The sequence below is a fragment of the Podarcis erhardii genome (assembly GCF_964252035.2).
Source record: "Podarcis erhardii genome assembly, chromosome: 4".
Lineage (NCBI taxonomy): Eukaryota > Metazoa > Chordata > Lepidosauria > Squamata > Lacertidae > Podarcis > Podarcis erhardii.
The window spans coordinates 5876514-5902071 of record NC_138508.1 but is presented as its reverse complement, the minus strand read 5'-3'; the positions used below and the strand labels follow the sequence as shown (position 1 = coordinate 5902071).

At 47.6% G+C, this 25558-nt stretch overlaps 2 protein-coding genes across 3 annotated transcripts in view; both read left to right on the top strand.

The window, feature by feature from the left end:
* The window catches only part of PDE2A (phosphodiesterase 2A), a 386253-nt gene that overhangs the window by 34900 nt on the left and 325795 nt on the right, over window positions 1-25558 (top strand). The window lies entirely within an intron of this gene.
* Window positions 15567-16112, top strand: LOC309341286 (PAT complex subunit Asterix). Its single transcript, XM_081860880.1, has one exon. It carries the CDS (start codon window positions 15636-15638, stop codon window positions 15954-15956), a length of 321 nt encoding a protein of 106 aa, XP_081717006.1. The 5' UTR covers window positions 15567-15635; the 3' UTR covers window positions 15957-16112.

The following is a 25558-nucleotide window of genomic DNA, read 5'->3' as shown; positions in this document are numbered from 1 at the left end:
CCATATGTGGTGGGAATGCCAAAAGGTCAAAGGGTTCTGGGAGAGTGTGTATAATGAAATGAAGAAAATCTTAAGTTATACTTTTGTTAAAAAACCTGAGGCATTCCTGCTGGGATTGGTAGGAAGGGAGATAAAAAGGAAAGACTATAAGCTGTTTCAGTACGCAACAACGGCAGCAAGGGTTTTATTAGCTAAAAATTGGAAATTAGAGGGTCTGCCGACAATTGAGGATTGGAGATCAAAATTACTAGACTATGTGGAGATGGACAAGATGACAGGGAAAATTAGATATATAAAAGACCAGAGGTTTGCAAAAGATTGGGAAAGTTTTACGAAATATCTGGAAAACTTAAGCGATGGACAGATAACGTTAGTGGGCTTTAAGGGTGCTCTGTAAGAAGCAAAGGGTACTGTCTAAAGAAAAACAGGTGAACTAGAATGATTAATGGCACTACAAAATGATTAATGGCACTACAAATGATTGAATGATTAATGGCACTACAAAACAAGAAATGCGGAATTATTTGTTTTCATTAGTACGAACGATTTGTGGAAAGGTTGAAGGAAGTCACTCTTAAAAAAAAAAATTGTGAAACATTAAGTGGAATATTATAGTTTGTTTTGTATATTGTTTGTTTTGTATTTTGACTAATGTAAACCAATAAAAATTATGCATGAAAAAAAGAAATCGCTTGTGCGCATGTGCATGGGCCTCCTCCGACCCGGATGTGCACCAGAAATTAACACTTGCGCATGCACACAAGCTATTTCCAGTGCTCCTCCGACCCAGAAGTGGGCAGCCGCGCAGCGCAGCGCAGCGCAGCGCAGGTAAGAGCGGGTGGCGGCAGCAGGCGGCGGGGGTCACTGCGGGCCGGATAAACGAGTCCCTCGGGCCTTATCCGGCCTGCAGGCCTTAGTTTGGGGACCCCTGGCCTAAGTGTTCCCAGGCAAGGGGGATTAGAGTATTTAGGAGTGCCAAGATGGTTTTTAGCTTGCTCTCCTGTACTATTTTAGACACTGTTTTAGACAAACTTAGTTGGTCTACTGGTGCTACTGGACAATTTTTTAATGTATTTCAACTGTGTCAGACCTACCTGAATCTATTTTAGACACGTGGTTTACAAACTTATATATGTGTGTTTACCTTGTGCAGTTATCAACATTTATTCTATACTTGAGACCTTAGAATTCCCGTAACACTGGAAAACACAGGAGAGAAGAGTTGCTCAAATCCTGCTTGTGAGGTTTCGCATTGGAGCATGTGGTTGGCCCCTGCGAGAACAGGATGCTGGACCAAATGGGCCATTGGCCTGATCCTGCATGCCCTTTTGATGTTATGTCGTACAACCACAAAGAGGCACCTGAAGATTTGCATCTCACAAATTCGTTTATCGACTACAAACCCATTTAATTCTTTGGCAGCCCCTATAAAATTTACTGAGTGGAGAGATCTAGTGGCAGTTAAGCCCCTGCAAAGGACAGGACTTTAAATACAAGCTGCCCAACTGAGACGTTCTGACTTTTCCGGACTGGGGTTTTCCTTGTTGCTTATTTGGAAGAGAGAAAGAAAGAGTTGCGAACTGCCTACACCCCTCTCCTAAATGACATGGCTTTGATCCTGCGGCTTTCAAGGGGAAATCATCTCCGATAGCGAGTTCCACGCAGCTAGCAGAAGTACACTGGAAGTCAAGGAGTTGGAACACCTTCTCTGTAGGGAACAGCTGCAGCCTTTGAGGCTTTGAGGCTTAGATTCAAAAGACGCCTCTCTATAGGGGCTTTTGCAAATTTATCGAGGGGGAAACTTCCCTCCCACTCGTATCGCATTGGAACTCAGAGTCACCAAATAGAAGCGGCAGGAGATGGCCCTTCGCCAACTCGGTGCCCTCTGTGTGTTCTGGACCACAAACCCCGTTAGACCACCAGATGCTCTAATGCGAAACCCACAAGTAGGACGTGGGTACATGAGGGCTTCTCCCCACCTATGGTTTCCAGCAACTGGGGTTCGGAAACATTGAGAGCTTTTAATCTCAGGGTTGTGGGTTCGAACCCCACGTTGGGGAAAAGATTCCTGCATTGCAGGGGGTTGGACTAGATGACCCTCGGGGTACCCCTTCCAACTCTATGATTCTGTGACTGTGCAAGTTGTTACGGAAATGACAAGGGGGGGGGCACATCTTTAAGATCGGGTTTCCGCCTCCCCCCTTGTTATGTACTGAGTTGAATAGGATCCAAAAGGCAGCAGTCTGATTGGTCCTAGAACAATAGGATTCAGAATGCAGCAGTCTGATTGGTCCTAGAACAATAGGATTCAGAAGGCAGCAGTCTGATTGGTCCTAGAACAATAGGGTTCAGAATGCAGCAGTCTGATTGGCCCTAGAACAATAGGGTTCAGAATGCAGCAGTCTGATTGGCCCACAGGAGCCACCCAATCCAGCTCCAGGTGGAAGTGAATCCGCAACCTGATTGGCCTACAGGTGAATCCCGGAATTAGCCAATCATGTGGGGCCCATTGTGTAAATAATGTATATAAAGCAGACATTCTGGGGGAACTTCCATTCCTCCTCACCACTATGAGCTGAATAAAGAGCACGGAATCCACTCTCGACTCCGAGTATATTTCACCCCTTTACTCTTAAGCCCCGGGATGATGAGCCCAAGCCCTTCCCGCCATCAGTCACACAAGCACAACACACACATCTTTTGATTGCCTAAAGTTGTTGCCATGTTACAAATATGCCTGAATGTATCCTTTCGACTTGACAGCTCAGGGAAGATACCTAGCTTTATAAATTCGTAGAAAATCCATACTTTAACGATTCTCCTCATTCCAACGCCATTTTAACCCTTAAAGAAAGGTGAATTTGGACTCCACCTCCCTCCATGAACCAAGATGTGGGAAGTCACGTGGGCAGCAGGAACAGGGCATCCCGCCATAATTCCCCAAGCGTGAGAGCACGTACAGGGCCCCCCCACCCAGGGAGTGACCAAGGGGGCAACACTAGACACCTGCAGAGGCAGTTTAGCAAGTCAGGTGTTCTGAAAGCCCATCCCCAGACAAGTCCTGAAGGCAAGGAGATGTAAAGAGTTTTATTGTTCTTTCGGTGATGGGTACTTAAGAGGTTGGGATGTGGGTGGCACTGTGGTCTAAACCACGGAGCCTTTTGGGCTTGCTGATCAGAAGGTCAGCAGTTCGAATCCCCACCACGGAGTGAGCTCCCATTGCTTTGTCCCAGCGCCTGCCAACCTAGCAGTTTGAAAGCACGCCAGTGCAAGTAGATAAATAGGCACCACTGCAGCAGGAAGGTAAATGGTGTTTCCGTGCGCTCTGGTTTCCATCATGGTGTTTGGTTGTGCCAGAAGTGGTTTAGTCCTGCTAGCCACATGACCCGGAAAGCTGTCTGTGGACAAACGCTGGCTCCCTTGGCCTGAAAAGCGAGATGAGCGCGCAACCCCAGAGTCACCTTTGACTGGACGTAACCTTCCAGGGGTCCTTTACCTTTTACCTTTACCTTTACCTAAGAGGTGTTGGGAAAGGTGTCTGATAAAGTGGCCTAATGTTGAACTTGTGTAACCCTTGTATACCCCTCCCCATTTGTGACATGCTAGTGATGTAGTGAGTGGACACGGGTGGCGCTGTGGTCTAAACCACAGAGCCTAGGGCTTGCTGATCGGGAGGTCGGCAGTTCGAATCCCTGTGACGGGGTGAGCTCCCGTTGCTCAGTCCCTGCTCCTGCCAACCTAGCAGTTCAAAAGCACGTCAAGTGCAAGTATATAAATAGGTACCGCTTCACCAGGAAGGTAAACGGCATTTCCATGCGCTGCTCTGGTTTCGCCAGAAGCGGCTTAGTCATGCTGGCCACATGACCCGGAAGGTGTCTGCGGACAAACACTGGCTCCCTCGGCCTATAGAGCGAGATGAGCGCGCAACCCAAGAGTCATCCGTGACTGGACCTAACGGTCAGGGGGTACCTTTACCTTTACCTTTTTAGTGATGTAGTGATGATGTATCAATGATGCTGCTCAAAGTGTATTCTGGGGGAAAGAGGGAAGTTTTAAAAGAGGATGTTTACTCATGTTTGGGGTTCTTGCTCTGTGTGGGGACCTGTTGTGCAACAATAAATATCGTGGTCTACTGACCGCTGTCTTGCTCCAAATTACTTGGCTGGAACTTCCTTCTTTTACTGACTGCATGGACCTGTGGGGGACTTGCACCTCGATGAGCTGGACTGTTGAGTAGTCTCTCACCCCAGAATTTTTCCTTCACAAGGCAAAGCATAGTCATCAGGGCTAGTAGGCCTCAATATCTCTCTCCTCCTCCATCAATGGCTCTAATCTTCATGGAGTCTCTTACTTGTTCTTCTCTAAACTCAAAAGCCCCAGACCTTTCTTTGCAGGGGAGTTTTTCCACCCCCCTCGATCATTTTTGTTGTCGTTCTCTGACCCTTTCCCCAACTCTACAATATCGTTTTCAAGGTGAGGTGGCCGGATGGAGCCCTGGTCTGATCAGAACAGCCCTTTCTGGTGCTCGATTTCTCTGCACAATCCACCCTGAATCCCCAAGAAATTGTGGGGAGAGATTATTCCTAATAAACACCAGCCAAGGAGCAGGGTGGGAGGGGTAGGGCTGGGAGCGAGGCCGTTAGGCTGATGAGGAAACGAGGGCTAATTAATGCTCAGGCTGTCTCTCGGCAAGAATTGAAACCTAATTAAGTGCGCTGGGCGGCCGCAGGTTATCGGGAACGGTGCTGCGCTCACCGGCACTGCCTCCAGCATGTTTTGCAGCCCCTGCATCCTTGGCAAACATCTTCAGGATTGACAGCTGCCAACCCAGCCAAGGCAGCCGAGTGGGGTTCTGGTCCAGGGGCTCTTGGGAAACTTCCCCATAAAGCAGGGCTGGCCCAAGACATTTTGGCACCGGATGCGAACCACAAAATAGCCCACCGAGCCATGGAATAAGGGGTGAATGAAGATCTACTGATCTGATGCCCCTGTGGAAATCATCATCATCATCATAATCATCATAGGCAACCAAGAATTCTGCAGCACCATAAAGTCTAAGGCTCCAATTCCCAAACCTTTTTCCAGCCACCTCAATTCCAGCCCAAAAGTTGGGCCTGGTGAGCATTTAAGGTCCCCAATCCTAATCTGAGGGTTGCCATCTGATTGGATTTTATTCTGATCCTGATCTGATTTTAGGATGTATTTTAATTGATTGCCTGATTTCAAGTTAATGTGTTGTACACTTGATGTTAGCTGCTCTGAGCCCGGTTTTGGCCGGGGAGGGCGAGGTATTATTATTATTATTAATAATAATAATAATAATAATAATAATAATAATAATATCTCAGAGCCTCCAAGTGTCCCTATTATCCAGGGACAGTCCTGGATTTACAGAAGCTGTCGCAGTTTCCGATTTGAGCCTTCACTGGAGGTTTTTAAAGGCAGGTTGGGCGGCCCTCTGTCAGGGATTCTTCAGCTGAGATTCCTGCATTGCAAGGGCTTGGACTAGATGACCCTTGGGGGTCCCTTCCAGCTCTATGATTCCATGAGGTTATCAGTGAGCTGGCCATTGCTCCAACAGCAGCTTCGTCCCAGAGATGAGCTGCATTATGAGAAAGCCTCTCCAACCCCGTAACACAGAGCAAGTAGGTTTTGGAAGAATCTCAGGAGATGGAGAGTTGCAGCCTCCAAGGTCAAAACTCACGCTGGCATTGATTGACACAGTGCCTGACCCTTCGAGCAACTCGCACAGCCTCTGGTGTTACGGTCCCATTCTTCCCATGCAATTGCCACTGGCCTTTGCTCTTTCTCCTCCTTGGAGGGCTGCCGAGAGAAGTTTGCCGGCTTTTCTTGACACAGTCAAGACTCCCTTTGAAGCCTTCGTGTGGTTTATTTGACCTCCTCGGCTGTAGGAGGTCAGGTGGTGGTGACATTTTCCAGAGCTCGGGCCACTAGGTCAGGCTCTATTTATGCGCATGGTGAGCAAATTGTGTGTAATTTGCGCTTGTTACAGAAAAATCTAGGTGCGAGGCTGCTCAGTCCCCCAGCTGGTTGAGCGGAGCCCGCGAGTCCCTGCGGAATAAAAGAAGGAATCCAGCCACCAACCGGAGCAAATAGCTGTAGACCAAAGTTTATTGCGCAACAGGTTCAAAGAGGAATTTTGAAACCGAAGGATGGGTGACAAGGACTTTTAAAACTTTCCCACCATATCCCAGAATACAGTTCGTACAGCATCATTGCTACATCACTGACATGTCAACAAAGGGGGAGGGTAGACAGGGGTTACACTAGTTCAGCCTTGGCAAAGATGTCCAGACAAGTCCTTGGTACAAGATTAGCATAAGCAGACATGACAGGGCAAGACTCAGGTATAAGATTAGCCTAGGCAAACACCTCTGAAGTCCCACCACCCAAAGTCCAATAGAACTTCCTTTGCATGTCTGGACCCCCTGGCAGGTCTGGTGATGGGATTAGGCTTCCCTTGGAGAACAATGAGTCCAGCAATTGTCACCTCTGGGCATTTCCTGGGGTAGGAGGTCCTCACACTTGGGGAGGTGGCAGGGAAAAGAGTCGTTTTTTCCGAGGGCAAAATAGTGTTGAAATGGAGGAAACTGGCAAAGGAGTTGATTTTATATGATTGCTAAAGCTAGGCAACTTCCCTGAGCTGTCAAGTCGAAAGGATACCTTTATGCATAATATTTGTAACATTTAACAATTTAAAGATGAGGCCCCCCCCCCCCGTAATTTCCGTAACAGCACTCGAAGATGCTTTCAGTGCGACCTTCCTTCTGCAAGCTGGTGCCCTCCCAGATCTTATGGATGGCAACTTCCCTCCACTGCACCCAGCGCTGCCCAGATCTTTCGAACTACAACTCCCGCTGGGACCGATTGGAGTTACGTTCTGGAGGGCACCAGGTTGGGGAAGACTGGGCTGGACCAATTCATGGAGGAGGGGGAGAGGCCTGTCAGTAGCCGGTCGTCATGATAGCTAAGTGGAACCTCCATAGCCAGTAGCAACATATCCCTCAATAGCAAAGAAAAAGGATGACTTCTTGGCGGCTCCATGCCCTGTTTCATGTTGTTAAAAGTTTGGAGGGGTGGTGTCAATTTGGATTATATGCATGGGTACGTTTCAGGCTTGAGATCCTGTATCCATTGAGATTAGCATGGCTGGGGCTGATGGGCATTGTAGTCCAAAGCATACGGGAGGGTGCCTGGTCACAGAAGACCTGCTACAGTAGTTTGGGGTGTTTTCACCTGTAATATATGAAAATCTGCCCCTATTCTCTTATGGGGGACCCAAGAGCCCTTATGGAGTCCTTTGCAGGTTCTCCATCGGTTGGAGAAAAGAACAGAGGCCAACCAGAGAATATCGAGAAGCAAAGCAGCTAGTAAGCCTGATCTTTATTGAACTCTTGCAACAGGGTGCCCCCTTCACACGCAGGAGAAGGAGGAGGATCCAGAACCAAGGTGTGCCCACCCGTATATAGACTTTTAAAATTGCCCGCCCTGGAGTCCAAGACCACCACCAGAAACATACATCACAGAAGGGGTGTAGCTCAAGAGCAGATACATCATACCTACATCACAGAAAGGGATGGTCTACAACAGAAATCTGAGTGCATTATTTACCTCCTGTCTGGCAGGTTACCTATTAATGCTTACTTGATTGGATAGCCTGGGGAGCCTGGCCTGTCTTTTGTAATGATAAATACTTAGTTCCTGAGCCACCCTATTCATACACAGATATACCCTTAAGACAGGATTTGCCAAGGAAAAGAGAATGGGGAGGCTTTCCCATTTCCCTTTGACTTTGCAGAGAAAACATTTGGTCAGTTTGGGAGCCGAAACGGCTTCATGGCTGTTTTCCTGTGCTGCTTCAGACATGTGGTTTGCGGGCACACGCGCTAAACCCTGTCTGTGGTGCCTACCCCTTTCCCCAAATGATAACACAAGAGACCAGAGTACGGGTTCAAATTGGCCACAACTTTATTGAACTTCAGAAGTGGGAAACTTGGCACAGGCCTTGGCAGGTAACCCTCTCAGCCCATCTGGCTGAGGATATGCAGTGTTACGGTAAAAATCTGGGTGCGAGGCTGCTCTGCCACCCAGCTCGTTGGACTAAGTCCGCGGGTCCCTGCAGAGGAAAATGAGCTCAGCCGGAGACAGGAGCAAGCTGCAGAAGATCCAAGTTTATTGCACAACAGGTTCAAGGCAAGATTGAACCGTGAGAAAGGGGTGACATGAACTTTTGAAACTTCCCTCCATGTCCCAGAATACAGTGCAAAATACATCCCAGTTACATCATGAATACATTAAGAAGAGGTTGGGTTACACAGGTTACATCATGAATACATTAAGAAGAGGTTGGGTTATACAGGATTAACATATGGAGGAGGGAGGGGGGAATATGCAGAGCTGGAGATATGTGCAGGTAAGCACATCCTGAGTACCGGTGATGAGAAGACAATGGTCCAAATATGTATAGTCTGCCACCTGGCATTGCCCGGAGGAAAGGCTTGGCAGAGTGATTTGACAGGATTAGGGTCTTGACACCTTGCTTGAGGGATTATGGAGGACAGGGGAGGTGTCATGGAGTCCTAGAGAAATTGAGCAAATTGGCACGTTGAGTTTCTATGAATTTTATAGATTTTAGTCCCTTTTGACATTGACAATTGGAAATAAATGGATATATTGTAGCGAAGAAGAAGGTGAAGAAGACATGCCCCCCCCCTTTCCGTATCAGCAGGCAGATGAGGTCCAGTGAGAGGGGACTGCAAAGCGCAAACTTACACAGCATGCCCTTCCACTCACCTCCTCCGGGGAGTTTGACCTATATGCCGCCGCTCTAGGGCCAGGGACTCCCAGTTTTGCCCTTTAACGGGCCCTGCAAGCGCCGCCACATGGGGAGGGAGCATGAATGCATCCCCCCCAACTTGATGTTAGACCAACTTGATGTTAGACTTCCCAGAACGAAGAGCAGCAAAAGAGGCTTGAGCTCAGGGGTCAGCCTCTTTTCTTTTGGCCTTAGGCCCACCCCCGGCCGGCCGTCCATTGTCCTCCCTGGCCGAGGGCGGGTCAAAGGCCAGCTCAGGCAGGTGGGTGGCACCTGCCCAGGTGAGCCTCGCTTGGCGCCGCAAACCCCGCCCACCTGTGGGGAAGGGAGGGCGGATATTATATATTTATGTACGTGTTTGCTTGCTACATTTATGAACATTTGTTATAGATATAAGACCTTAATTTTTTTATTTCATACCTATTAGCAAATCATACATTTCCGAGCACAACTCAAAGTGTTGGTGCTGACCTTTAAAGCCCTAAACGGCCTCGGTCCTGTATACCTGAAGGAGCGTCTCCATCCCCATCATTCTGCCCGGACGCTGAGGTCCAGCGCCGAGGGCCTTCTGGCGGTTCCCTCATTGCGAGAAGCAAAGCTACAGGGAACCAGGCAGAGGGCCTTCTCGGTAGTGGCGCCCGCCCTGTGGAACGCCCTTCCAGCAGATGTCAAAGCGATAAACAACTACCTGACATTCAGAAGACATCTTAAGGCAGCCCTGTTTAGGGAAGTTTTTAACGTGTGATATTTTACTGTATTTTTGCTTTCTATGGAAGCCGCCCAGAGTGGCTGGGGAGGCCCAGCCAGATGGGCGGGGTATAAATAATAAATTATTATTATTATCATGACCCAACATGCTGTCCTTTAACAGGATTTTTTTCAGCCCTTCGGAAAATAAAGCAGCCATGTTTCTGCTCTCCCCAATTCTACCTTCAAGCGGAAAAGGTCAGTTTAGGTGGGGTTCAAGTGTCTGAAGGATCCAGAGTTTTGCCCCGATCCCGGCTGGTGCTGTTGTTGCTTTTGCTGTACACGCCCCCATGCTTTTTGGTAACTGCTCCTGCCTCACTTCTGAATTAGCTGCATGGATGATCCCACACAACCAGGAATCACGCTGCCAACAGCATCAGGTCCCAGAGCTGACCTCATGCTGACCTAGTTAGGCAATGAAGTCATTGAGGTCGGTGCAAATGAAGGAGCGGAGGTTTCTTGCAAGGAGTGGTGAAAAATCCCCAAGAGGCACGGCTAATTGTGAAAATGGAAGTCGTTCAAGCCTTTACTCTGGAAAACAGGCTCCTGTCTTAAGCTCTTTGGCTCAGCCCCCAATTGTGTTCTTGGCAGAATCCTTGTGCTTTTCGAATGGGGGTTGGCAGGTCCAGCAACTCTGAGCTCACCATAACTTTGCTCATCCTGCCCTGCCGCCAGCCCCTGATGGGGGCAAGGAGAGATCACTTTACTCACTTTATTATTATTATTTGACATCTGTTGGGAGGGCGCTCCACAAGACGGGTGCCACTACTGTAACTTGGCTTCTGACAGTGAGGGACCCGCCAGAAGGCCCTCGGAGCTGGACCTCAGTGTCCGGGCAGAATGATGGGGGTGGAGACACTCCTTCAGGTCTACTGGACCGAGGCCGTTTAGGGCTTTAAAGGTCAGCACCAACACTTTGAATTGTGCTTGGACATGTACTGGGAGCCAGTGTTGGTCTTTCAGGACTAGTGTTATGTGGTCTCAGCGGCCACTCCCTGTCACCAGTCTAGCTGCCGTATTCTGGATTAGTTGTAGTTTCCAGGTCACCTTCAAAGGTAGCCCCACGTAGAGTGCATTGCAGTAGTCCAAGCTCCACGTTCCTAAGGACGTCCCTATTTTAATCGGAGAATTCTTGGGGGTATGGAGTTATCTGACCGCCAAGCCAAGGAGATAGCAAGACAACCTTTAGAAGACGTATGAAGGCAGCCCTGTCTAGGGAATTTTTTCAATGTTTAATGTTTTATTATGTTTTTCTATATGTTGGAAGCTGCCCAGAGTTGATGGGGAAACCCAGTCAGATGGGCAGGTTATAAATAATAAAATTGTTGTTGCTGTGTTTTCCAGCTTCTGCTCTTGCCCAAACTTCCTCCCAGAGCCTTTCGCCTAGCTGTGCAAATTACACCCCACTGAACCCCAAAAAAGACTCATTTGCTGCCCAAAATAGGCCATTCTCAGACATGTTTCTCTCTCTCCTGCATAAATGATCCAAATGATGGCAGAAAAACCCCACACTACGATTCCTGACCTACTTTCCCGGGGTTTGCATTCAGCGCCAGCCAAGGGGAGAATGCGAAAGCTGCTTTACTTGGGGTTTTGAAACGTTGACAGCTGTGCGCTTTGCACATTGAGATAATTGCGCAGAGACGACTTGAAGAGTGTGGGCAGCAGCGTGGTGGGCCTCACAGAGGTAGAGCAGAAACCGCCTTGTGTGCTGACCTTGGGCCACCTAGCTCAGTACAGCCTGCACGGACTGGCAGGGGCTCTCTAGGAATGCATGCAGGGAGTCTTTCCTCCCTGGAGGTGCTAAGGGGGTTCAAACCTGTCAAAGTAGATGCTGTCGCTAAGCTACATCCCTTTAGCCAAGATGTGCCACTACTACTGCGCTCTTGAAGTGCAGGGGTTTTATTTATGAACGCATTAATTTGGAGAATCATAGAATCATAGAAAGGACTGTTGTAAACAAAATCAATCTGCCCTTTTCCCCTTGTGGGGTATCCAAGAGCCCATACAGAGTCCTTACGTGGGTTCCCTATTGGTAGGAGAAAATAACAGAGGCCAACCAGAGAATACTGAGAAGCAAAGCAGCTAGTAAGCCTAATCTTTATTGATCTGTTGCAACAGGGTCCTCACTCACCACATGCAGGAGAGAGGAGGAACCCAGAAAAATGGTGTGCAAGGCCTTATAAAGACTTTTGAAATTGCCACCCTGTAGATCAAGACCACCCCCAGAAACATCATACATACATCACAGAAAAGGTGGTCTACAACAGAAATCTGAGTGCGTTGTTTATCTCATCTGACAGGTTACCCGTTAATGCTCACTTGATTGGATATCCTGGGAAGCCTGGCCAGTCTTTTGTAATGATAAATACTTAGTTCCTGAGCCAGGTCACTGTCTCACCCTATTCATACACAGACATACCCTTAAGACAGGATTTGTGAAGGAAAAGACAATGGGGAGGCTTTTCCATTTTCCTTTGACCTTACAGAGAAAACATTTGGTCAGTTTGGGAATGAAAAATGGTTTCAGGTTGGTCTTCCTGTGCTGATCTATGTACATGCTTGGTTGGTACATTTATGAACATTTATTATATACCTAAGACTTTAACATTCTTGTCACAGGACCCCCGAGGGTCATCGAGCCCAAGCCCCTGCGATGCAGGAATATTTTGCCCAGCACGGGACTTGAACCCACAACCCTGACATGAAGGGCCTCATGCTGTACCCCAGATTAGTTCCTCATTTGATATTACGTTTGAATGCTGCTTAATGGCTCTTCCTTGAAAGAAGGAACCGCTGGCAGGTCTGTTGATATTCCCTTTCCAAAGAGCTCAGGACGGCATACATGGGCTTATGGTATTTGGGCCTGGCAAGAGCCCTGTGGCAGCTGTGGGTTGTGTGGTTGGCATTGCAGAGGAACAGCATCAACTGCCCTCTGCAGAGTCAGACCCTTGGCTCACCTCTTAGCTCAGTATGGTTGACACAGGCCGGCAGCAGCGACTCTCCAGGATTTCAGACCAGGAGTCTTTGCCAGCCCTGCTGGGAGATGCCAGTGATCAAACTTGGCACCTTCTGCATGTGAGCAGGTGCTCCGCCGCTGAGCTATGGCCCTTTTCCAGCAGGAATGGTGCTTGCTTCTGTAGGGGTAGCATATAGCCATTGTGGCTTGTGGCCGTCGAAAGCCTGATCTTCCACGAATTGAGAATGGGAAAGTGTTTTCAAGGACTGGGCGCTGGGTTCCTTCACGCCTTGCCCCCTTTTATCTGCAGAGAGGGCGCATGCTTGTGCTCATCGCCACAATAGTGCACGAACGTATGGGCCACTAAATGCGGTAATTGCAGCTAAGCTTTAATTAACATAATTACATTTCTGTACAAATAAAACATTCAGCCTCGTAATTCCTAGTCTGCAAATGCGAGCTGGCAGATTTTTCTCTTCTTTTGCTTCCCCTCCAACTTAACAGGAGCACAAAGCAAACGGCTTAACCGAGGGCGAGTAAATACAATCGGAATTCAGGCGAGTGAAGGGTGTGTTTGTGAGTGCGAGGACGCGCGCCAAATGGTAGAGCTGAACCTCACAAAGTCTTAAATTCTTGGATATGCTATTGCGTGGCTATTCCCTCCCCCCCACAGGTGGAATAAATGAAGATAACCGACACAGAGTTTTAGGTTAATGGGCGAAAATGGCCACAACTTTATTGATTACAGGAAAGAAGGGTATTGGCTTTTAGGCATTGGCCCCTAACCGACTATCCGGTCTAACCGGGAAGGGTTAAACACCAACAGGGGGAGCCACCCGAGATGCGTATCCCTAGGCGCTCCCCGAGGGGTTACCGCTCGGGGGCGCACTTTAGGCCCTAGCCTCCGTAGGTTTCGGACGAGGCGTCGCCCCTCGGAGTCCTTTAACGAACTACCCTTCAAGCATTGGGGGAGGTGATGGCGTTCCTCCCCCCCAACCTCATCTGCATGACAATACCCCGGCCAATGCCTACCGCCAAAACCAAGGAAGTTGTGACGATTGCTACGAGGTAGGCGAAAAAACCAAGTGGCTCACAAAACCAGCCAATTCGCCAAATGGAAAAACTCCTACCAGGCCCCTTGCGGCGACCAGCCGAAGCCCATAGCAAGGTCAGTGGCAACCTAGAGGGCGGGTGGGTGGGAAACCGCGTCGTCTCCGAGGGAAAGAAGGGGCGAGCCAAGGGCTGCCCCGACCTTAAGTGGTCTTTACGGGCACGCCCCTGCCACCAGCCGATTGGCTGGCGTCACAGGGGATGCTAATTAGGGGAATCCCTGCCTCCCGCGAGGCTGGCGCCAGCCTCGCGAGAGCGAGTGTGGGCGGGGTCGTGATCCCGCAACCCCCCCTCCTCCTGACGATCGGAAGGGGCATTGCAACTCCATTAGCTGGAAGCAGGGCTGGATTTAGGTTTGATGAGGCCCTAAGCTACTGAAGGTAAAGGGACCCCTGACCATTAGGTCCAGTCGTGACCGACTCTGGGGTTGCGGCGCTCATCTCGCTTTACTGGCTGAGGGAGCCGGCGTACAGCTTCCGGGTCATGTGGCCAGCATGACTAAGCCGCGTCTGGCGAACCAGAGCAGCGCACGGAAACACCGTTTACCTTTCCGCCGGAGTGGTACCTATTTATCTACTTGCACTTTGATGTGCTTTCGAACTGCTAGGTTGGCAGGAGCCAGGACCGAGCAACGGGCGCTCACCCCGTTGCGGGGATTCGAACCGCCGACCTTCTGATCGGCAAGCCCTAGGCTCTGTGGTTTAACCCACAGTGCCACCCGCGTCCCTTACCATTATTCACATTACTTACCATCACCCTTACCATTACTGAAGGTAATGGGGCCCTTTATATGTCCAGCTATCCTTTGTCAACAACAAATTATTCCTGTTTTTTGTGTTGAATATATGCTATATGGTAATTTATGGACCTGATAGGTATCTCAAGCCATTTGCATGTGTTGCCATGCAACCCGTCCATGCAGAATGTAGGCACCCTATATATAGAAACGAGCAAACCAGTGATATTTTGGGGAGCAGGCTAGCAGGCGGGGCCCATGACTTACATCATAGGAGCCTACACAACACAGAACACGGTTGTTGTATGTAGGTGTTATTCCATTTGTTTTTTATCTTATATCTTGGAAATGTACATCCAGTTTTTCCCCCTTTAATTTTTTTGGGGGCCCCCAAGAGAGTGGGGCCCTAAGCTATAGCTTATTTAGCTTATACAGTGGAACCTTGGGTTATGTTACCTTTGGGTAATGTAAACTTTGGGTGATGTTACCAGCACCCCCGGAAGTGTTTCGCTGCGCATGCATGCGCAGAAGCGGTCTGTTGCTGCACGCATTTCCGGTTCTCTATTTTTATGATGAGCCTGGATAGCTCGGTTGGTTAGACCATGGTGCTGATAACACCAAGGTTGCAGGTTCAATCCCTGTATGGACCAGCTGCATATTCCTGCATTGCAGGGGGTTGGAGTAGATGATCCTCAGGGTCCCTTCCAACTCTACACTTCTATGATTCTATGATCTTGCTGCTTTCCCAGGAGAAGTCGCTGTTTCCCACTGGGTCAGAACAAAAGCCAATCTGCAGAAAAGCCAGCTGGCGTTTGCTCCAATTCAGCAGTAAACAGAGGGTCTATCTGGGGAAAGAGGTGGGGAAAAAGAAATCATGGCTAGAAATCAAGGGACAAACAGAAAAGTGGATAAGCTCCAAGTCTAGCTTAAAGAGGAAAGTTACAGATAGGTAGCCGTGTTGGTCTGCCATAGTCAAAACAAAACAAATTCCTTCCAGTAGCACCTTAAAGACCAACTAAGTCAGTTCTTGGTATGAGCTTTCGTGTGCATGCACACTTCTGTATCTGAAGAAGTGTGCATGCACACGAAAGCTCATACCAAGAACTGACTTAGTTGGTCTTTAAGGTGCTACTGGAAGGAATTTGTTTTGTTTTAAAGAGGAAAGAAGCATCAGTGGAAGTTGGTGTGGCGGCGGCGGCGACCGAGGGGGGGGGGCGCTGCTCGGAGTTAGCCAGAGGCGGTGCACGATGGCCGGTAACAACGTAATGGACCCGCGGCGGCCAAATCGCGTTCTCAGATACAAACCTCCATCCACAGAGAATAACCCTACCCTGGAAGACCCCACACCAGACTACATGAATCTACTGGGAATGATTTTTAGTATGTGTGGCTTGATGCTGAAGCTAAAGTGGTGTGCCTGGATTGCTGTCTACTGTTCATTCATCAGCTTTGCCAACTCTCAGAGTTCAGAAGATACCAAACAGATGATGAGCAGCTTCATGTTGTCTATCTCGGCTGTAGTGATGTCCTATCTGCAAAACCCACAACCCATGTCTCCTCCTTGGTGAAAGGTTATTGCCTCTCTTCAGAGCTCCTCTTGCAAAACAGAGGTGCACGCCCTCAACAGAGAGGACTATTTTCTCAGGCAATGCAGATCCATTTGCACATGTCTTGGGAGTACTCATTTTGCTGCATTAATAAAGTGATGGTTATTAGAAAAAAAAGAGGAAAGAACCATGAAGGAGAGAGAGCAGCAAAGCTGACCATTAATAGTTAGCACCTAGAGAACAGCCTTGACCAAAGGTGTCACGGGCTTTGAAGACACTCGAACTCAGGACACAAGGGAGAAACGTGCTAAGAGGAAGGCATGCTTGGCAAAGCCACACCGTCATCAACTCCCGCCCTGAAACCAATGTCCCCACTGGTGGAAGGACGTGTGGATCCAGAATTGGCCTCCACAGTCACTTACGGACTCACTGTTAAGACTGTGTTTATAGAAGACAATCTTACTCGGCTTCCATCATGATTTGCGATATATTGCCAGGTCAAAAATTATAAAACCAACATAAGGACTTAAAACCAGTTTTGCGTGATATATTGAGATCTTGCCCAGCCCTATAGATCACTGTTTGGAACTAGAGATGGGCCCAGCAGGGCTTGTTTTATGTTTTTAAAAGCGTACAGAAATCTCTTTGGATTAAAAAAAAAAAACTGCTGAGCTTGGTGGAGGAGAAAGAGGAGCGCTAGAAAGGTTCATTTTCCCTCCTCCTCCCTCTTCCAATTCCTCTCCAGGATTCTCTATTCACAGCAGGAGGACATCCTGCAAAGCCTCTCTCTGCATCAAGGACCTGGCTTTTTATAGACTAATTAATGATACATGTGGCCTTTTTTCTTTATTGATGACAAAAGAGATACAAGGAGTTTGAAAGCAGCTCCCAGCTCTTTAGGAGCAGACCTGTTAATGGAGCCATAAGGACCCACTTTACACTTCGCCTCATTGACTAAGCAGGCAAGTCTAGATGTGCAGGGAAGCAAATCCCATTGAAATCAAGGTGACTTCAGAGTAAATGCAGATGGCGTTGAGCTGCAGGTTAACCACAGGTACCCAGCACCCTCTCTGTTAAGGGATCAGGGTCTCCGTGGCACCAGGAGCTCCTCCAGAACTTCCTGTTTCTTCTTTTTTTTATAAGATATTTATTTATTTTTTAACAGAAAAGAAAAGAAAAACATCAGAAAAGTACAAAACAGCAAAAGCAATCACAGACATGAATCAAAAAAGAAAAAAGAGTTAAACATAAAAACTCCAATTTTTAAATTCATATTTACATAACTTTCTTTCTTGACCTCCTCACACCTCCCTTTTTTGTGTTCCTCTTTGTCCAATCAAATACAGCAAATCCTTGCCCTCTTTCAAAACTAGTTTCCAATTGTTAAAATCGCTTCTATTATGTCTCCAATCTTTCCTCCTTATGTTTAAACACCTTTAACATATTATTTACTTTGACATAATATAACTTTAATTTTTCACCCTTTTTCTATTACGTTTTAGCATACTTCTTAACACTGTATCCCTAATGCCATATTATTTTTGTATCCAGCATCATTTTAACATTCAAACAATTTACAGTGCTTCTGTAGATAATCTTTAAACTTCTTCCAGTCCTCTTCCACCGACTCTTCTCCCAGGTCTCGGATTCTGCCAGTCATTTCTGCCATCAGAACTTCCTGTTTCTTGGAAATCCATCCCGATTTACTCAGATATCAGCAGCTTCAGGTTGCCTTTTTTCAGGTTGCGGACCACCAAAACCCAGAAGTACTGGAACGGGTTACTTCTGGGTTTTCGGAGTCGCGCATGCGCAGAAGCACTGAATCGCACTTTGCACATGCGCAGAAGCGCCGAATCGCAACCCGCACATGTGCAGGCATGCAGATGCAGGTTGTGAATGCCTGCAGGTTGCGAACATGCATCCCGCACGGATCACGTTCGCAACCCGAGCGTCCACTGTACAATGCTTAAGCAGTAGCGGGAGTGCTTGGAACTGCCTGGGAATTTTCAGAAACAAAAACTATATCACAATATATCACCGGTGGCCAAAAAATGGGCACAGTCACATCAAAGTCAGGCCTTGGTCTGGCATCTTGATTCAAGTGCCCAGCGCTGTCCAGAAATGTTAAGAAACCCAGAAACATTGTGATTCCTAAATCGATAGTGTAAATTGTGAGTTTGGGCTGGTCGTGCCAAAATTGGATGGAGTCATGCCAGAGTGACTCCTTGGACCACCATTCAGTGCTGGGAGGGGCGACTGGAGAGCAGCTTCTAGTCACTGTGTTGTTGTTTAGTCGTTTAGTTGTGTCCGCCTCTTCGTGACCCCCTGGACCAGAGCACGCCAGGCACTCCTGTCTTCCACTGCCTCCCGCAGTTTGGTCAAACTCATGTTTGTAGCTTCAAGAACACTGTCCCACCATCTCGTCCTCTGTCGTCCCCTTCTCCTTGCGCCCTCCGTCTTTCCCAACATCAGGGTCTTTTCCAGGGAGTCTTCTCTTCAAGTCAGTGTAGGGAGTATTATTTATTTATTTTATTTATTGAATTTCTATACCGTCCTATACTCGGAGGTCTCAGGGAGGTTCACAAAAAAAGATCACAATATATAAAATAAAAATGAAAACAATAACCCAACAATACTCCCCCCCCCAAAAAAGAGCCATAATTTAAAAGGGTGTAGGATGTTGATCAGATCAACCAAAGGCCTGGTTGAAAAGGAACGTTTTTGCCTGGTGCCTAAAGGTGTACAATGATGGCACCAGGCAAACGTCCCTGGGGAGAGCATTCCACTGACGGGGAGCCACTGCAGAGAAGGCCCCGCTCTCATGTTGCCACCCTCTGCACCTCTTGAGGAGGAGGCACACGAAGGAGGGCCTCAGAAGATGATCTCAGGGTTCATATGGGAAGAGGCAGTCCTTGAGGTATTGTGGTCATGAGCTGTTTAAGGCTTTATAGGTCAAAACCAGCACTTTGAATTGGGCCTGGAAACTAACCGTTAGCCGATGTTGACATTTCCATTCCACCTTAAGGAGCAGACGTGTGGAATTTTTGCTTGTCACATGTCTGTTTACATTCCAGCACAGCTTGCTGGGAACTTCCGTTGTGTATAGCTTTTGCTTTTCGTGTTCTCTCTGAGACGAAGAGAAAGATAGACGACATGTTTCTTTGTCCTGATTTATGATTAATAAATCTGTAGTTGTAGTATGCTTTCACAAGCCTCACACCTATTCTGTGTGCACAGTTCACTCCGCTGATAGTGTGCCCTGGCTTTGAAGCCCGGGTCGCTGATTTACGTCAGAGCAGAGGCAATAGTCTTCGCAGCAGGATGTCTGGAAGGAGACGGCCCAGCTGGGGCTAGCCAGCTGGCCTTGCGACCCTCTGCTTGCCGAAAGCCAGTGCAGTTGTTGTAAGTGCGGTTGGCACTGTGGTCTAAACAACGTATGTTATGTAAAAGGTTAACATGAGTCCACAGTGTGATGCAGCAGCGAAAGAAGCTGTTGCTATTCTAGGCTGCATCAACAGAAGTCATAGAATCCTAGAATCCTAGAGTTGGAAGAGACCACAAGGGCCATCGAGTCCAACCCCCTGCCAAGCAGGAAACACCATCAGAGCACTCCTGACATATGGTTGTCAAGCCTCTGCTTAAAGACCTCCAAAGAAGGAGACTCCACCACACTCCTTGGCAGCAAATTCCACTGTCAAACAGCTCTTACTGTCAGGAAGTTCTTCCTAATGTTTAGGTGGAATCTTCTTTCTTGTAGTTTGGAACCATTGCTCCGTGTCCGCTTCTCTGGAGCAGCAGAAAATGAGGAACGGTCGAAGGAACTGGGCATGGAGAACAGAAGAAGGAGAGGAGATATGAGTGCCATCTTCAAATATCTCAAGGGCTGTCACATGGAAGAGAGAGCAAGCTTGTTTTCTCCTGCTCTGGAGGGTAGAACTTGAACCCATGGCTTCAAGTCGCAAGAAAGGAGGTTCCGATTAACATCAGGAAGAACTTTCTGACAGCAAGAGCTGTCTGACCGTGGGATGGAAGGTGGTGGGGGTTTTTAAGCAGAGCTGGGATGACCAGCTTTCATGGATGCTTCCGTTGCACTCCAGGGGGTTGAAGACCCTCGAGGTCCCTTCTAACTCTTCCAATTCCTTAATTCTATGATCTCGGGATTATGATCCTCCTGCCCCTGATAGCAGCTCTGGGCTGGGTCAGTGATGGTTCTATCTCTTTGCCAGACGGTCGCCCTGGATTCCACTTTCTTTACAGCTCCACGTCTCGGGATAAAATACGGCGGCTGTAAAGGTTCGTGTTTGCAGGGACACGGAGAGGAAGGCGATTTGCTACAGCTCATTGCGTGTTACAGTAATAATGACAAGGCTGGCATGCCGGCCGCCGTGGCTGAGCTGTCAGCCGGATGTTCTATCGCTCTCTCGCGAGCGACGCTCAGCCTGCCACGGCAGCTGCTCCAGCGCACTGGCTCCCCGGGCTTGTGCTGCGCGGCTGACGAGGCCAAGCGCACCGTGAAATATGACATCTCTGTGGCAGGGAGACAGGGAGAGGCCTCGCTCGTCTTTATTAAGTGTGGGCGGGCAGGCGGGAGACGGAGAAATGAGCGTGGGAATGGGAGGCGAGTCTCCCCGCTCTCGTGCATCTTTACGCACCAGCTCCATCTCTCATTGGATCGTTGGGAGGGGGTCCCCCAAAGGTCATCCAGCTCAGCCCCTTGCAATGCAGGGATCACAGCAGAAGAATCTAACCTCTGCTTTAACCCCGCCAATGAATGTGGGGGGGGGCAGCCATGTTCAGGTGGAGTCAGTCCCACCGTCGAACAGGTCTGGTTAGTTAAGTACCGTGATTTAGCATCATCAAGGAGGCTGCTCTGTTGCCATGGAGACCCCACTTACCTGTCTTGAAGGCAGAAGAACAATAGCCAAGGTGGTTGAGGGTGTGCGAGCCAGAAGCTGGAAACCAGATGCTGAAACCTGGAGACAGAGGGGTGACTTTGCTCCGTCCTTAGTTAAGTGGAACCAACTTGAAATAGCTTCTTCCTAACGCGAGCAAAAGGCTGCCTTGCTAATGGAGGCAAAGACCTTCCTTCCCTGTCTCATAGCAGAAACTATTAGCTTCCTTCCCAAAGGTGTTTCTCCCTTAAGAAAAAATAAAAAAAGTAGATTTGGCATCACAAAAGATGGAAAGCATGTAATTATTATTTTGATAGAAGAGCGTCTAAATTGCCTTTAAAAATATTTCCCCCCCTCCCTTTAATTCAGTCCCCCCTTTTTCTGGCACTGCATATTAAAGCATTTATATAACTCGCAGTAAATGACTTAAAAGGGATGACTCATTACAGCAAGTACAGAAAAGTCACTGTATATTTTTAGCTGCCACAGTGCACCCTCGGCACAAGTTAACCCTTTGGTGGAAACAGGGAAGGCAGAGCTTCGTCAGGCCCCAAAGGGAGGAACCCCCCCCCTAAATGTAGGAAATGTGTATTTTATTACACTTGTGTCCCATGTGTGCTTCTCCCTCTCACAACAACCCTGTGAGGTAGACTAGGTTAAGCCTAGCCCAAAATGAGCTTCATGGCTGAGCATTGATTTGAATCTGGGTCCAGGGCTGGATTTAGGTTTGAAGAGGCCCTCAGCTACTGAAGGTAATGGGGCCCTTTATATGTCCAGCTGTCCTTTGTCAACAACAATTTTTGTGTGTGTTGAATATATGCTATATGGTAATTTATGGACCTAATAGGTATCTCAAGCCATTTGCACATGCAGAATGTAGTCACCCTATATATAAAATGGTAAAGGGACCCCTGACCGTTAGGTCCAGTCGCGGACGACTCTGGGGTTGTGACGCTCATCTCGCTTTATTGGCCAAGGGAGCAGGCGTACAGCTTCCAGGTCATGTGGCCAGCACGACTAAGCCGCTTCTGGTGAACCAGAGCAGCGCATGGAAACGCCGTTTACCTTCCCGCCGGAGCGGTACCTATTTATCTACTTGCACTTTGACATGCTTTCGAACTGCTAGGTTGGCAGGAGCAGGGACTGAGCAACGGGAGCTCACCCTGTCGCGGGGATTCGAACCGCCAACCTTCTGATCGGCAAGCCCTCGGCTCTGTGGTTTAACCCACAGCACCACCCGCGTCCCCACCCTATATATAGAAACGAGCAAACCAGTGATATTTTAGGGAGCAGGCGGGGCCCATGACTTACATCACAGGAGCCTACACAACACAAAACACGGTTGCTGTATGTAGGTTTTATTCTATTAGTTTTTTATCTTCTATTTTGGAAATGTACACCCATTCTTTCCCCTTTAAATTTTTTGGGGGCTGCCAAGAGAGTGTGAGCCTAAGCTATAGCTTGTTTAGCTTATACGTAAATCCGGCACTGCCTAGGTCTACCTAGTCGTAGATTCATTAATTTCGATTTCATGCTCCTCGTTGCATTTATCTGTCTTCTAATTTCCTATTGGAAGCTGTCCAGAAAACCTATGTTATTGGGAGGCACATAGCTATCGTAAATAAACACATTAAAGGCATATGATGGCATCTCCTACACCACCCCCCCCCCTTGTAGTTATTCCAGGTATGAGCTGGGCTGTGCACATACACCAACTGGGACCAAATCAGTGCATCCATCCCATAATTTCTGCAAAGTGCAAACTGTATTAAAAGCAGGACGGTAGATATAACCCTCCTGATAGCATCATGAGCACAAATCATGGCAAATGAGCAATAAAAAGGACTTCTGCCGAAGCCCGTGGAGAACAGAGAGCAAATGTTCGTGGAACAAATTTGGCTCTCAGGTCCCTCCTCCATTTCCAGAGAGCCAGCGGCCAATTGCACCGCAGAGCCCTATCATTCTGGTCATGTCGAAAGAAAGAAAGAAAGAAAGAAAGAAAGAAAGAAAGAAAGAAAGAAAGAAAATCTGATTGTTAACACTCTCTGCTTCTCGCTTTCCTTCCCAAGGCTCCTGCGTCGGTCTCATTAAATGCGATCCCCTTTCCGCAGCTCCTCTCAGCACGACACCCCGGCAAATTAATTTGGAAATATAAATATTGAATGAATTAATTGGAGAGAAATGATCCCTTTTTAATCCAGGTTGAACTGCTTGGCAAAGCGTTAGAAGAGGAGGGAGGGAGGGAGGGAGGAGAGAGACCATGTGTGGTGTCAGGAGAGGTCTGTGTTGCTGTTAAATGAAAGCACAGAAGTGCAGGTCCCTGGAAGGGACCTTGTGCTCCTTGGATGGAAGGTGGGATAGAAATGGAATAAATACATGTACGCTTGTCAGCAGTTCTTTAGCCTCCTCAAATCATGGGATTGTAAAGTTGAAAGGGTCCAACCCCCTGCCGTGCAGGAAAAACAGTTCAGATGGCCGTCCAAGCTCTGTTTAAAACCTCCTTTTACACCCCAGAGGTAATCCATGTCAGTACGCCTTTCAACCAATGTCAGCGACTGGGCTCAATAACTGGTTCTGTCCCGACTGGGCTAGGCGACTGGAGCACTTTCAGAGACCTTCCAATCCTGGAAAACAGGTCCCAGTGCACTGGACTCACAACTGTGCATTGTTGTGAGTTGTTGTATCTGAAGAAGTGTGCATGCACACGAAAGCTCATACCTAGAACTAACTTAGTTGGTCTTTAAGGTGCTACTGGAAGGAATTTTTTTATTTTGTTTTAACTGTGCATTGTGAGCACCAGACTCATGCAGAGTATAAATAATGCGGAAGCTAGCTGTGAAGCGCAACTTCTTTTCTTTCCAATACAGTGGTACCTCAGGTTACATACGCTTCAGGTTACAGACTCCGCTAACCCAGAAATAGTACCTTGGGTTAAGAACTTTGCTTCAGGATGGGAACAGAAATCGTGCTCTGGCAGCACAGCAGCAGCGGGAGGCCCCATTAGCTAAAGTGGTACCTCAGGTTAAGAACAGTTTCAGGTTAAGAACGGACCTCCGGAAGGAATTAAGTATGTAACCAGAGGTACCACTGTAGCTACTACAAACTAACGAACTACCGGCTTGCATGAGTGTTACAGCTCCCACTCAGCCATCTGGTCACTATATAGATAAGACTCTCTCCACACACAGAGTCGGGCAGTCAGTCAGGAGTGGATGAGGAGAAGAGCAGTTTCCTCCCCTTCCTTTCTCAAAACATCACATCAGGAAGTTCTGTCAATGGGAGGGGTGAAAATATCAACAATCCAGTCCAACCCATGCCAAAATCACAACTAAAAAAAATCCCTGATAGGTGGTCATCCCAACAACAATTGAAAGACCCCCAACAAAGGAGAGCCTTCCACTTTCTGAGGGGGTCCATCCCATGGTTGAACAGCTCTTATGCTCAGAAATTTCTTCCTGATGTTGAGTCAGAATCTTCTCACTTGAATCCATTGGTTTGGATCCTACAGAGAAGGAGAAAACAAGCTTGTTCCCTCTTCCATGTGACAGCCCTTCAGCTATTTGAAGGTGGCTCTCATGTTGAGCTCTCCATCTTCTCTTCTGCAGGCTACCCCCCCCCCAACTCTCTTGGATCCCAGAATTGTAGAGTTGGAAGGGACCCCAAGGATCATTTAGTCCAACTCCCTGCAATGCAGGAATCTCAGATATCGGTTTCTCAAAAAATAAGTTGTCAAATGAATCTCATTTCTTGTTTTTTTTGATGGAGTTACACACTTGATGGATCAGGGGAATGCTGTGGACATAACAAAATAAAAAAATTCCTTCCAGTAGCACCTTAAAGACCAACTGAGTTAGTTCTAGGTATGAGCTTTCGTGTGCATGCACACTTCTTCAGATACACTGAAACAGACCTTTGGCTTCCTGTTTCTTCCTGGCAATCCTTTGGCAATCCTGTTTCTTCCTGGCTTTCTGTTTCAGTGTATCTGAAGAAGTGTGCATGCACACGAAAGCTCATACCTAGAACTAACTCAGTTGGTCTTTAAGGTGCTACTGGAAGGAATTTTTTTATTTTGTTTTGACCATGGCAGACCAACACGGCTACCTATCTGCTGCTGTGGACATAGTGCATCTTGATTTCAGCAAGGCTTTTGGCAAAGCTCCCTCTGATATTCTTGTGAGAAAACTGGTAAAATGTGGAATAAATTCTTTTTGTGCATAAGCATAAATAAAGAAAAAAACCACCTGTTTTAATTTAGTTTACCGTAGTTCTTTACATACAAGTGGTGTACAAATTTTATGAAATATACGAATAAATATAAATGAGCAATGGGAAACATCTCTGAGATACTGGTTAGGTTTAATTTTATTCTTTGATTACATAAAAGTGGACAGGGAAGCCAAAGGTCTGAACTGCTAAAATGTCCACTGTGATTTGCTCAAGAATGGCACCTTCAACATTCTGATGGTTGGGTTTCATTTCCGGGCTGCCATTGCAGATTTGGAAGCAGAGGAAAGAACACAAAAGCATGAGGGTTAAAATGTAGTCCAGTGGTCTATTTTAAGAATATGGTGAATTTTTTTTAAAAAAATATCTTAATAGCATTAAAACGAGTGTCATAATTGTGTTTTGGTTTTTAAATTAGTTTTATTGTTTTACACTGTAAAACAGGGGGTTGTTTTGGTTCCTTTCCTTGTTTGCTTTGTGAGCCGCCCAGAAAGACTCCTTCCATGG